The 13,270-nt window shown below is 24.2% G+C and overlaps 1 protein-coding gene across 1 annotated transcript; it reads left to right on the plus strand.

Annotated features, from left to right (window-relative positions):
• The first annotated feature begins 3,735 nt into the window (after window positions 1–3,735).
• LOC145833399 (polyadenylate-binding protein 1-like) lies at window positions 3,736–9,670 on the plus strand. The gene is made up of 5 exons (XM_082940578.1): window positions 3,736–3,797; window positions 4,556–4,691; window positions 7,004–7,246; window positions 7,545–7,680; window positions 9,519–9,670. Exons 1-5 carry the CDS (start codon window positions 3,736–3,738, stop codon window positions 9,668–9,670), a joined length of 729 nt encoding a protein of 242 aa, XP_082796704.1.
• Window positions 9,671–13,270: the final 3,600 nt, after the last annotated feature.

Genomic DNA, 13,270 nt, shown 5'->3' on the forward strand with positions numbered 1-13,270 from the left:
AAATGTAAGGTTACTGGAAATGATCTCATGTATCTAAAAAGAATGTCAAATGTTAAATTTGTTATTTATTGCTAAATTGTTTTAAAAACTGTGATTAAGTTAATTGTATACTTGTTCATTTTAACATTTTTTAATAAATTTAAAATCAAGCCCTAATTATGACATTGTAGTTTGTTTTTTGTTATATTTATAACTATCTAAATATAAGGAGACGGGTTCGATTTTTATTTTTGATTATTAAAAAACGCAATAGTTCACTTCTATAGTGATATTTAAGAGATCTTCAAATGTTAATTCAATCTAAAAAATGCTTAAACAAATAAATGGAAGATAGTGTAAGTCAAAGTTAGTTAGTAAAAAAATATAAATGGAAGATATTATGCTTTATAGTAACCATTTATCTAAAAAATTTTAGTCCTATAATATACTTAATATTCCAAGTATTAGTTTTAAAATATATAAACATTATTTTTTAATCAATAAAATTTTTAGCCTACTTTTACATTCTTTTAATTCTATGTATACTTTTTAGGATTTTTAGAATTTTGTTTATTTTTATTATCATTTTTGACTTACAATATCTTCCATTTTTAAACAATTTTAAGAATTAGTTAACAACTGCAAATCTCTTATAGATCACAATAGGAGTGAAACTTTGTATTGTTTTTAATAATCTGTGAAATAAAAATTTTAGCCTAAGTTACTGTGTTTTACTTTATTTTGGTTGTCTTGTAAATGCTCAAGCTTTAAAATACTTTGAAAAATATCTAACACTGTAAAACTGACAAGTTTTATAGGAACGACATGAAGTTGAAAATATCATATAAGATAGTTAAGTTAATTATTAAAATTAAATACATTATTCAAATTTTATTAAAGTAGTTACTAACAAATCTTTTAGTGTATGATACAAGTCTACTTTGATTTTGTTTTGTGAATAAAAGCTACTTTTTTTAATAATTAAATCGTGTTTAGTTCTCATGCTTTGGCTTGCTGACCGTTGTAACTAGAAGTTATATTCAAAGAGTTACAACGAAAATTTACAGCAGAAACTTTTCGGATTGTATTTTTTTGAAATTATTGAACTTACCAGAAAGATTCGAAAACATTATATGTATTTTATTGGCAGAATAGCTCGGCATCTTTTTAGCACGGTACGCCACTTTTGAACGGCGTCACATTAGCACGGTGCATAAATTAAGCACAGTGGGTTCCTTCTGCACGACGTCACTTTAGCACGGCGTTTCATTTTTTCTCAGCGTCACTCTTGAACAATGGGTCACTTTTGCACGGTATTACTTTAGCACGGTGTTGTCACTTTTGCACAGCGTAACTTAAGCACGAAACATTACTTTACCACAAGCTAAAACTTTTGAAAGTGTTTTTTAATGTAGTAGAAATTATGATTTCTTTTATTTAACGGATTTAAAAATAAGTTTAAATACTCTCTAAGTTTGTAGTAAATTTAAGTTTGATTTAAAACTTTCTTAAAAAAGTTGTAAACTATTTTTTGTAGGAAAACCTAAATATTTTAACAACAATGTAATAACTTATAATATGTAGCACTTTGTAGTTGTCATAGTTTTCTTTTTAACACTATTTAATACCAAAGATAAAAATATTAAAGATTTTATCTTAATATCATATACATTTTAATCTAATTTAATTATACGATAATATAATAATGATAACGACTAATCAAAAAGATTAAAAATAAATATAAATTAAACAAATTCGACATTTAAAAACCTCGTAAAAAAGCTCAAGATTATAAAGTAGCACAAATTTTTTAAAAACAAATTAAAGTCTGCTGTTAGAGACTTTTAGTGCATTATCATTAACTGGTTTTGTAATTGGTAATGAATGTTTTTTATTCCTTTATACCTTATGATATTATAATAATATGCAGCCTTCTAAAGTTTAAAACTTTTATTTGTTCTTTGGCAAGGAAGTTTAGAAAAACTAAGAAAAGTTTTTAAGTACTAAAAGATTCTAAATAAAAGTAATTCAATTGACGAATTAAATTGAAAATTTCATACTTTATCTGTGGAAGAATTATAGTTTTTTTCAAATATTAAATTTAATTTTATGCAACATTAACTTGTTTTATATTAAATGTAGTCTACGGTTTTCAACGTTGAAATAAATGTTTAAATTAATTTGTCTCGAGAAACAAAACTACAGAAAAACATAGTAACTTAACTTTTAAGTAACTTATTTAAATAGAATTTTTGGAAATAATATTTTCCTTTGTTTACGTAACGGTTTGTGATCCGGCATTTTATGCGGAAGACCAGAGTTTAAGTCCGCAACATGGTAAACTTTTATTTGTTTTTTTTGATAGTGTACTACTTTTAGTATTTTTGAATTGGTTTTTTAATCTGATAGCTAATATAATAATATTTTAAATATGTTTTCTGTTATCATAGAAAATTTTTATAAAAATAAATTTTTTAAGTAAATATATTTAAAAAACAAATTATATCAGGTACAACTTGTGGTCTCGGCGCATACTATTTGCTTATATTCCCTGGCAAATTTTTTTTCTTAACTGAACTGGTTTATAGAAAATTTCAAAACTAAAACTTATTATTTTTACTAGTCTTAGTAGCCATGAAAATATCTAAATCATTTTTTTTTACAGTAGTATTAAAAATTTCTAGCAGTATTAATATATTAATTTTTGTTCAAAAAACAAACTGAATAATTGTATAACCTGCATGTTGATATTAAAGATACTTAATTTGTAAAAAATTGACGATTTAAATACTTCCTTACTTAAATTGCACTTAATTACTTAACAATACATACTTAATTTGTAAAAAAAATAGTAAGTTTTGTTTGTAAAATTGTTTCCAGTTTATGATTATTTACTAATTAAAGTATTTTATTCTGTTAAAACCAATTAAAATAGTTTGTTTTAATATCCATTTCAGTAAAACTAGTTACTTCGTTTTTGATTTCTGTTTTAATGTTTTTTCAAATTTTTTTTTAATGTTTTTTATATTTTTTCTATAAATTATATGCATATGTATATTTATACAGAAAATAGTGTGTGTTTTTGAATTTTTAAAATTTCTATTATAAGCTCTTTATTCAATAAGTAAATAAATATGAAAAGCCGAGAAACGCAAAACTAAAAAGAAAGGAACTTAAGGTTTTGTTAGTTAAGTACTATAAACTAGATTTTTTAACATTATTTAAGATTGTTTCAAGCTATTATAATTTTGAAACATAAAATTAAGTTTTTTGTTTAAATGGTTAATACCAAAAATGAATTGCTATTTAATAATATTAAAATAGTTCTAAAATAAAGTTGTAAATTAAACTTGAATTTTTGAAGAGTATAAACCGTGTTTACTTTTATTTATTTAGTATAGTTTTAAAACACATGTTATATGTATTACAGAGATCTAAATACTTAAAATAACAAAAGTGTTGTTCAAAAATCTTAAAAAATGTTAAAAAAACTTTGGTTCTTACATAAAAACTACTGTTAAAAAACGACGCTTAAAACAAAAACAAAAAAAAAACGGTGCAATAATGACGTACCATGCTAGAATGATAATTTGTGCTGAAATGACGCACCGTGCTAAAGTGACGCTCGGTGCTAAACTGGCGCCGTGTTAAAGTGACGCTTTGTGCTTTAGTGGCGCTTTGTGATATAGTTACGCCGTGCAAAAGTCACCTACCGTGCTAAAATGACGCTTTGTGCTAAAGTAACGCTGAGCAAAAATGATCCACCATGCTAAAGTGAACCAACGTGCTAAAGTGACGCACCAGGCTAAAAAGACGCCGTACAATTCTGACCCGCTCCATTGTGCAAAGATTTTATAAACCACTGCAAAAGGCCTTAGAGAAGATAGAAAACGATTTATTAAGTTTTTATAGTAACTTGTGATAACAATCAAACTAAGTTTGATAAATTAAGTAGTTTGAAAATTACTAATATCATTTTCTAAGCTCTTTCATTCCTTAAGAAAAATAACTAATAGTTGAAAAATATAATGAATATTGAGAAATTGTTGATGACTCATTAGAAAAACTTTACTAACTAGTTAGTTTCTATATCAGAGTAAATATTGTTTATTGAAAATAAAAAAATCCTCATGGCTTTTGTAGTGACTGAAATATATATGTAATTTGTAAGCAGCATCAGTTACTTTTACTTAATGTATTAGTTGTGTAAGTTTTAATTTTAAGTTTATTTTTATACAAATAAATTAATAATATTAGTTAAATTCTATCATGCAAGTACCTTAATCTGACGTCACATTAGTAAAAAGTTCATGTTTTTTCAAATTAGTACATATTAAATGTTATTGTAGTTAGCGTTTTTAAATTTACTTAGTTTTCTTTTTATTTTTTTAGGTTAAGTTAACAAGTAGTTAGTATTAACTTATTTGTAAAGCAAAAACTTTGTTTAAAAAATAGCTTTAAATGAATACTTAAGTTTCGATCAAGTATAAAACTTGTTAATTAATTGTTATATTTCTTAAAAGCTTCATTTAGTATTTAACATATAGAATAAATTTAACCTAAAATGGCTTAACAGGTTGATCTGCTATAAAGCTGTAAGTAAAATGCATAAAAATTTTCCTTCAACGTCTTTGTTGGTGGAAAACCTTCATCATGCTACTACAAGTGACCACTTGTTAGAACGGTTTTCAGAAGCTGGACCTGTTAAATCAGTAAAACTTAAGACTGGTAAAAAAAACGAATTATCCGAAGGTTCAGCATACGTTGAATTTGTACACCTTGCACATGGTTAGACTGCTAAAATAATTTTTAAGACCTCTCTGTATTCTGTAATATGATTAAAGTTATAGTTCTGATTTAAACTATGTGTTATATGTTTCTCGAAATACTTATAAGTATATCGAACTAATTTAACTTTGGTGATTATTAAAAATGTATCAATAAAAGTTGTACGAAAGAGCATTGTTTTAAAGATTTGAGAATGCAACTAAACAAGACATTTGGAAAGCAATATAATACTATTTTAGAGTTGATAAGCTATTTTGTGGTTTAGTTTTACATTTGAAAGGTCTCAAAACTTTTTTATAATAAAGCAATTTGCAGCAAAAGAAGCATACGAAACAATTAATGAAAAACCAATAAAAGGAATTCCTATGAAAATAAGTTACAATACGCCAACTAAACTCTCGTTACCAACAAGCTTTAATAAAGGAAAACTTTTTATTAAAAATCTTGACTTATCAGTTAATGAGGAAAACTTAAGACAAGTATTTGCTTCATATGGAAAAATAGTTAACGTAAAGGTTTTATTTTTTTGATTAAAAAGTAAATCTAAACAACTGTTTCTAGTACGTATATACATTTTTGACGGTTTTGCTGTCAAACAAAGTTTAATAGTTCTCCTTAGTCTTAAAAACTCACAACTTTTAGTTTTCTAAGTTGTAAAGTGATTTTAAAGCTTTACTTTTTCATATTATCTACGCAAGCGAAACTGAAAATCTTAACTTAAAGTATTTTAATATTTTACCTGATAAAAGAAAAACTTAAGTACAAATACCAATATTTTTTATAGTTTAATGAGATACCGAATTATCACTTTAAAATGTGTAATTAAAAGAAAACTAGATATACAACATAAACTAGACAAATACCACATATAAATACTATCAAACTCTTAAATGATTGTTATTACGCTGTGACAAACTTCTTTAACTTTTATAGATAATCCATTATTGCCAGAGTAGCAAAGCAGTCGCGCTAACAAAACTTTCTAACATTTTAATCTTGTTTAAAAATTCAACGTAAATTAAAAAACATACAGAGTAAGTTGGCTTAGGATGAAAAAATGCTTAAAATATCAAACTGCTTGGATTAGAAATTTTTAGACGGTTTAATATAATTTCAAACAACTTCTTTTTAATGATGCAATTTTATCTAATAAGCCATTATGTTGTTCTAGCCAAAGAGTAGCCAGTAAAATACTAATTAAACCATCTTACAGACAAACTCCATTTACACTTTAAAAACCGAATGCATAAAGCAAATTGAAATAAATAATGTGCTTAAAAAGACCGAAAGTCCTTTTATTAACAAGAAAAAAAGGTAAATCTTAAAACTTTACTGTAAAAAATTGGTTTTAAAAGTAACGTTTTAGGACTGTTTAGTAGAGTGTTCCTAGAAAACTTGTAATAGTATTACTATATCTGTAGTGGAAAAAACAAGTTTTAATCATGTTTTTACAAACGTTGATTGTTCATTAGTTTTATTAAATTTAAAAGCGTCATATGAAATTTTACTTTGAATATTGCAATTTTTTCTTATAAGGACAACTCTATAATAAAACAAAACAAACTTTTCTGTCAGGCATTTATTTTGCAAAACGCTTTTAAAGTATTGTAAGAAATAAAAGTAGCTTTTTTATACACAAATACGTTTAGCAAGAGTCAGCTGCCTTTCATAAGGAACTGGTTTAATGAAAAAGATATTTTCGAGCCACAATATTTCAAATACTTTGTTTTAAATAAAAAGAGCATGTGCATAATGATCTTAACAAAGAATTGGCAGCAGTTTACTTTGAAAATTTAAGTAATTTGTAATTTCTTGTTGTATATTCCAACAAATTTGTTTTGTTCGGATTTCCACTAGCAAAAGTTATGTGCAAAAAGTAGTCTTTAAATATTTATAAACAAAAATATTTATTAAAAATTGTTTATATTGAGAAATTTGTTTGTAATGTCTTATAGATAAGTTGTTTTAAGAATAGTGCTAAAACTATTATACATAAGTACTTTACTAGTATGATGTTCTTAAAAATATAATAAAAAGAAAAAAAAAACAGCTATTAAAAAGGCTTTAGTTTTAAAAAAAGCTATCAAAACTTATAACAAACTGTTACTTGAGCTTTTTTAAAGTGAAAGTTCTTGTTTTATAATACTGTTTTTTTTTCTTTATTTTATTTTTTTATACTTATCATAACAAAGTTTCTTTTCCATGTTAACAATAACCAAGCCAGTAAAATTTTCAGATATTTGAAACTGCCGGTAAAGCAAATGGACACGGTCTTGTTCAGTTTGAAACGGAAGAGCAAGCCAATAAAGCCAATTGCGAAGTTGATGGCAAAACTTTGATGGGTAAACACATTAAGGTCGAAAAGTTCAACTCTCAGCAACGGATAAAAAGCATGAACGCTAAAACTAAAGGCACAAATTTATTTGTGAAAAATTTCGGTGACAAGCTAGACGATGACGATTTGTTAAGAATGTTTCAAGTTAGTATTTTTTGATTGCCTGACAAAATTAAATAAAAAGATTTAAATGTAGTAAGAAAAATAGAGTTTAAACAAATTCTTATTACTTATTATAAAATTTTCATATAAAGTTATATTCTAAAACAAACAAAACAATATAATAAATGATATAAACACAACATAAGTAAGAATTTTTGAAGGGTAGTGTTGAAAATGAGTATCTAAAAATGTTATGAGTTTTTAAGACTTTAAGTACGAATCTTAATAGTAAAATTGTTTTGTGATTCTTGATGACGAAAAAATTGTAATATTATAAAAGGTTTTTGGCCCCGTAAATAACGTTCAAGTAAAGAAAGATGAATCTGGAAGCAGTAAAGGATTTGGATTTGTTAATATGGTCAATTACACTGATGCAGAAAATGCAATTGATATATTAAATGGAAAAGTTATTGAAGGTATATTTAAATGTTTTATAGGTTTTGAAACTTTTTTTTTTCTAATATTTATTAAGGCCGAAAAAAAAATTACTTGTTTGTGAATAAAAGACAAATAGACAAAAAAAAAACTAATATAGACGCTAACAATATCATAAACATTTTAAAAAGTTAATAACTTACATTAACAACAGTTTAAATTAGGTGTTAGTTAAAAAGTACCATCTGTTTTCGTCTTAAATTACCTTAAACTTGTCAAACATCCTGGTACTGCAGGAAAACTAAAAAAATATTTGTTGAAAACAAATAATGTTCTAACTTAAAAAAGTTAATAGGCTTTAAGCTTATAATACTAGTAAACACAGGACATAATTTTTTTACAATCATATTTCTATATAATTTATTTTACTTCAGCGTTAGAAAACTTAAGATAAACGGTTTAGAAGACACTTCTTAAAAAAAAATCAAGAACTTTTAGTCCACTCTCTTTAAAAATAGAATTACTCTTAATTTGAACTTTAACTAAAAGTATCATGAATATAATTATTAAAACTGACAAAACGTCATTTCAAAAGAACAACTTTCTAGCAATTTTGTAGAACACTTTGAAATAGAAACTTTAATTGATTTAATTTAACCTTAGTTAAACATAAACTATTTTTTCACATAACTAAAAACAATTAAAATTTCAAATGCATAGGGCTTAAAATCAGAAAGAAATATATATTTATATAAAAGTTGCTACATCTATTAATTTGTTAATTTTAAAGTTTGAATTAAAGCTTCTGTTAGTAAAAGAATCTTTTTGTTAGCTTAAATTCTATAATAACTTGAAAACTATTAATATAACACAAAATAGTTCTTCAGTTTTCCACTTTTATATAGTGATAGTTTACTTTTGCTCAAAGTAAGTAAGTAATAAATTCATATATTAATAAACTTAGTTCTTCGTAATCCTTAAACTAAGCATAACCATTTTATTAATTTTAAGTCTACCAAACTTTCTACAATTACAATTAAGTTAGTATATAAATATGCTAATATAAATAATAGATAATATATGTAGTATATAAGTATACCAACTATTTTCCTAACCTATTTCTATTAAACTTAAAGTTAGTAAAAATTTAGGTATAACTTAGTTTTTATGCATCCTTATTGTATGCTTGTAATTGTTATACAAATTTAAAATTCATATAAAGTATATACGGTTAAGAAAACAGTTTCTAAACTGTAAAAAAGCGAAAAATGAAAGAAAGTTTCCTACAGTATAATAAAAAGATATTTACAGTTTTAGATCTTTTACACCATGTGAAGAATATATAGTTTCTAAACAATAATATACCTGTAAAAGAAATGTTTTTACATAACTTAAACTACCTTGTTTCCAAAATATGAAAAGTTGTAAGTTTTAAATCATTCCAATGTTTAATAGTCATTCAATTTTTTTTGCCTAAAATAGTTTAAGATAAAAGTTTTCAATCGACTAGTTGTTAATATTGTTGTGTGACTTATTTAATTGACAAAAACGGTTTGATATATTTAAAAAACAGCCAAAAATTAAAACAGTTATTGTCTTAAAAATACTAATGACACGATGTTGTTAGATTAGATGACTTACAAAGTTTGTGGGCTCCCTAGTACATTAACCTACTACGTTTCCATATTAAAATTAAGGGTTTCTTTAATTAAATATTTAGTTGTAAGCTTTTTTTATACAATATTGTGTATCATTTTGTTGTAAAAATGTTCTCAAACTGCAATTCAATTCGTTTTGGATAGGGAATGTTGTAAGCTAACTAACTAATACATAATAAAGTGTTAATGGCACTAAAAACATTATATTACTGACTGAATAGATAAAAAGGTCCTGATTGCATATATTTTAGCGCAAAGTAACAAGAAGCTGTACGTGAGCAAACACCAGACGAAAGAGGAAAGAGCAGCTGCATCCAAAAACAATTCAGCTTCAGCTAAGACTTTCAGTTGCACAAAAAATGTTGGTTGTTAAACTTTGTAAGGTTTATCTTAGAATAAAATAAAACTATAACTTTTTTTTCAATTATTTACACTGTAAAATATCGAAACTTACAAACAAAATGTTTTTATTTAGTGAATTTGCTATTTAAAAGAATTGTACCCGTTTTTGTTTTATTTCAATTATACTAAACTTGATTAAAAAGTCTTAATGAGTACTAAAAACAGAGTGTAACGTTCTATTAACGTTATACAAAGTCAAACTTAAATATAAATCTAATACTTAAAATTTTGAAGAAAACCTCAACTAGATTACATTTTTCTAAAACTATAAACTTAATAGATATATAAGTTAAAATTTCTAAAGTATAAATCAAACTAAAAAGTAAAAAACGTTTAAAATACCATAAAACTACTTTATAAAAGTATAAAATTTTATTTGCAGTAGTTAAATAAGTTAGCAAAATAGGCAATTATATGCCTAAGTGATAGTTTTAAATATTTTTCGAACCTATTCAAGTCTAGCTTTACAGAAAAGTTATCACAACTATAGTTGTTATATAAAAGTATCATCACTAACCATATTTTTACAACTTTAATTTTATTTTTTTTGCAGAGCCACAACTTTTAAGTATAAGTCTGACAAAAATAAGTACAATGGTAGATTTGTTCATAAAAATCAAGTGTCCTTGAAACTTTAAAGAAACTAAAAATATATGGATTGTTTGTATTTTTTATATTTTGATTTTATAACTTGTAAATGCACTTTGAAATCAGTAATATTTTTAAGTTTTAGTATAAATAATATAAACTTTATTTGTTTATATTTAGTGAATCAAACAAGATTTCAAAACGATGCCATAAACTTTTCAATATTAGGTTTCAAAACTTAACTTGTTTTATGTTACAGTTTTTTTGATGGTACAAAAAACAGTCATTTTTATCATATAAAGTTTTGTTTTAAAAAATTGAATAAGCGCTACATATTTATTAAAAGATAACAATAGTTTTAAAAGATACAAATAAAAATACTGTACTTTATATTGTAAGCATATGACACATTTAATTATAAAAATTTGGTGTTACATATTATTAATTGTTATTGCTTGATTTTACATAACTGCTTAAAATATATATATATTCCAAATATAAATTTAGCTATTGTACTTTTCTCAGATGTTTTGAATATACAACAACTTAAAACTTTGACATATAGATCTGATGAGTTTTTCTAAAACTAAAATGAAAAAAAAAAGAATAATGTTTAAGAAGCTTAAAATATTTGACAGAACTATAAAAATTACTTCGTGTTTTTTCAAAATTTAGAAAATTAATATTTGTTTAAACAATTTGGTTAGTTTATGGCATCTTAATGTTTAATTCAAGTCTTAAAAAAATATTTTGTAATCAGACAAAAATATAATAATGCTAAGAGTAAAAGCGTACAAAACACTTGATTTTTTTAATTATCTTTATAGAAAAAGATCACTTACAAAAACATTTTTTCTTTAAACAAATTAATAATCTAAATTAGATATACTTTACTGTATTTTTTACTTTATTTTAAACACATAAAAGTAAACTCCTTTTTTATTTTAAAATCTTTTTTTACAAATATAATGTTTAAAAAAGATCTGTTTTAAAACAATGATTTACATGGTAAGAGGTCTTTAGTTATAATTTAAATTCTATAAATTTGAAATGAAAATTAAGGATTATCTTAAAAATCTATATCTAAAAACATAACAAAAATCTACAAAAAAAGGTTAAACAAGTTTGAATGAAATTTTAAAAAGTAGTTTATTAAAAATTGCGGCAAAGGTTTGATACCGATTGAAATATTATTTAGAAAAAACGTTTTAACAAAAAAAAAAAAACAGGCTTAGAGCTTAAAACTTTTAAATAAACATATTGATGATTAAACTACACTGTAACTTTGTATTTTATGCTTCTGTTTATAAAGACAAATCAAAGAGATGTAATTCTAAACATTTAGTGAAGATAAGCACGTCCGAAAATTCGAAAAGCTAAGTACGCAAGTACTTCATTCAACTAAAGACGTCTAACCTAGATTATCTAATATAAATTTTAAATAATTATTTATTGTTTCTTTATTAAAAAACTATAAGTATCGTATTAAAACTTCATGTATTGTTTATTTAACGAAAAATAAAAGAGCTCAAAATATTTGGTCCTTAGACCTGGTGCACGAAAAAAATTTTTAGTTATCGAGTCGCACACCACTTGGATACCTTTTAACGTCTTGTCTAGGATTTCAACATAGTATTATTATTTCAGGGCTTAACTTTTTAAATCTCATTAACTGTATTTACCGTTTTTATCGAAAGTAAATATATAGAATAGTACTTAATTAATTTGAAATTAAGAATGTTTTATTTTAGGTTTTTAGAGAATCGATTTTAGACAAATTGTTGCATCCTTTTTCTATATATCTAAGAATACTTTTAAATAATAAGTACAGTATAATGTTCATATTGTACACTATTTTTCTTTACTACAGCGTACGACTCGATAACCGAAAGGTTCCTTTGTACACCAGACCCTTTGACTAAACTTTTTGAGCTCTTTTTTTATTGTTCAATAAACAATAGTACTACGTTAAATACGTTACTTACATACTCCGTGGAGCTGTTCATTTTTCGTTAGTAGCGAAACTTCGTTTGTTAAACAAAGTGCTTGCATACAAAAACAACTTTACTTTATAAAGAACAGGAGAGAGTTTTAAATTTTATTAACTAAAAACTTTTTAAAAACTAACTTATCTTCACTTAAGTGAAGTTGTCTTAAACTGCCAAATATTACAGAGTATTTGACACTTCCAGTTTATTGTATTTTTTTAAATTATAAAACTAAGCGAAAAAAAAACTACTAAGTGCACATGCCTTTACTATTAAAAATAGAACAGTACCAAAAACTAATTAAAAACTTTCTTGAGTCAATTTAATGATTATTAAATAGAATAAATGCAGTATAAAGTACATGTACCAGCATTTTTTATTTAGATTATATAAAAAAGCTAAGCTGCATTTGAAAAAGTTATTTTAAAATTTCACTTTTGGTTTATTGTTTACCAATTTAAAATATTAAGCTTAATTCCTAAATCTACATTTAGTTATGTATAACTATCTAGCCGTTCGTTATCAAGTAAAAAATTCAAACGATTAAATGTTAAATACATTATTGTAATTGATGATTAAAATTTGTAAGTTTTAAATTAAAAATAAGTTATTTTACTGTTTTTAAATGAAACAAAAAATTTACTTTTAAACACTATGAAAACATATCGGTTATTATCTATACTATTTATGTAAAACAATGTCTAACTATAATGAAATTATTCATATGAAGGTATTCAATTAAAATAGGTGTAACTTTATAAACACAAAACCTATTATCATCAAAAACTTACCTAATGAATATTAATAACTATGTTTTATTTAAACTGTATGACTTTAATTTAATATAAGTAAGATACAAGTTTAACAAAATAAGCTTTTTTTCGATATAAAATTTTTAGTCAAAACAAAACTGTACTTTAACTTTTAAAACTAGTTTATTAAAACGAAAACAAGTTAAAACAAAAAAAAATCTGTTTGCAGGATTTACATATACA

This window comes from Thalia democratica, chromosome 4 (genome assembly GCF_965202585.1).
Source record: "Thalia democratica chromosome 4, ktThaDemo2.hap1.1, whole genome shotgun sequence".
In the NCBI taxonomy this organism is placed as follows: domain Eukaryota; kingdom Metazoa; phylum Chordata; class Thaliacea; order Salpida; family Salpidae; genus Thalia; species Thalia democratica.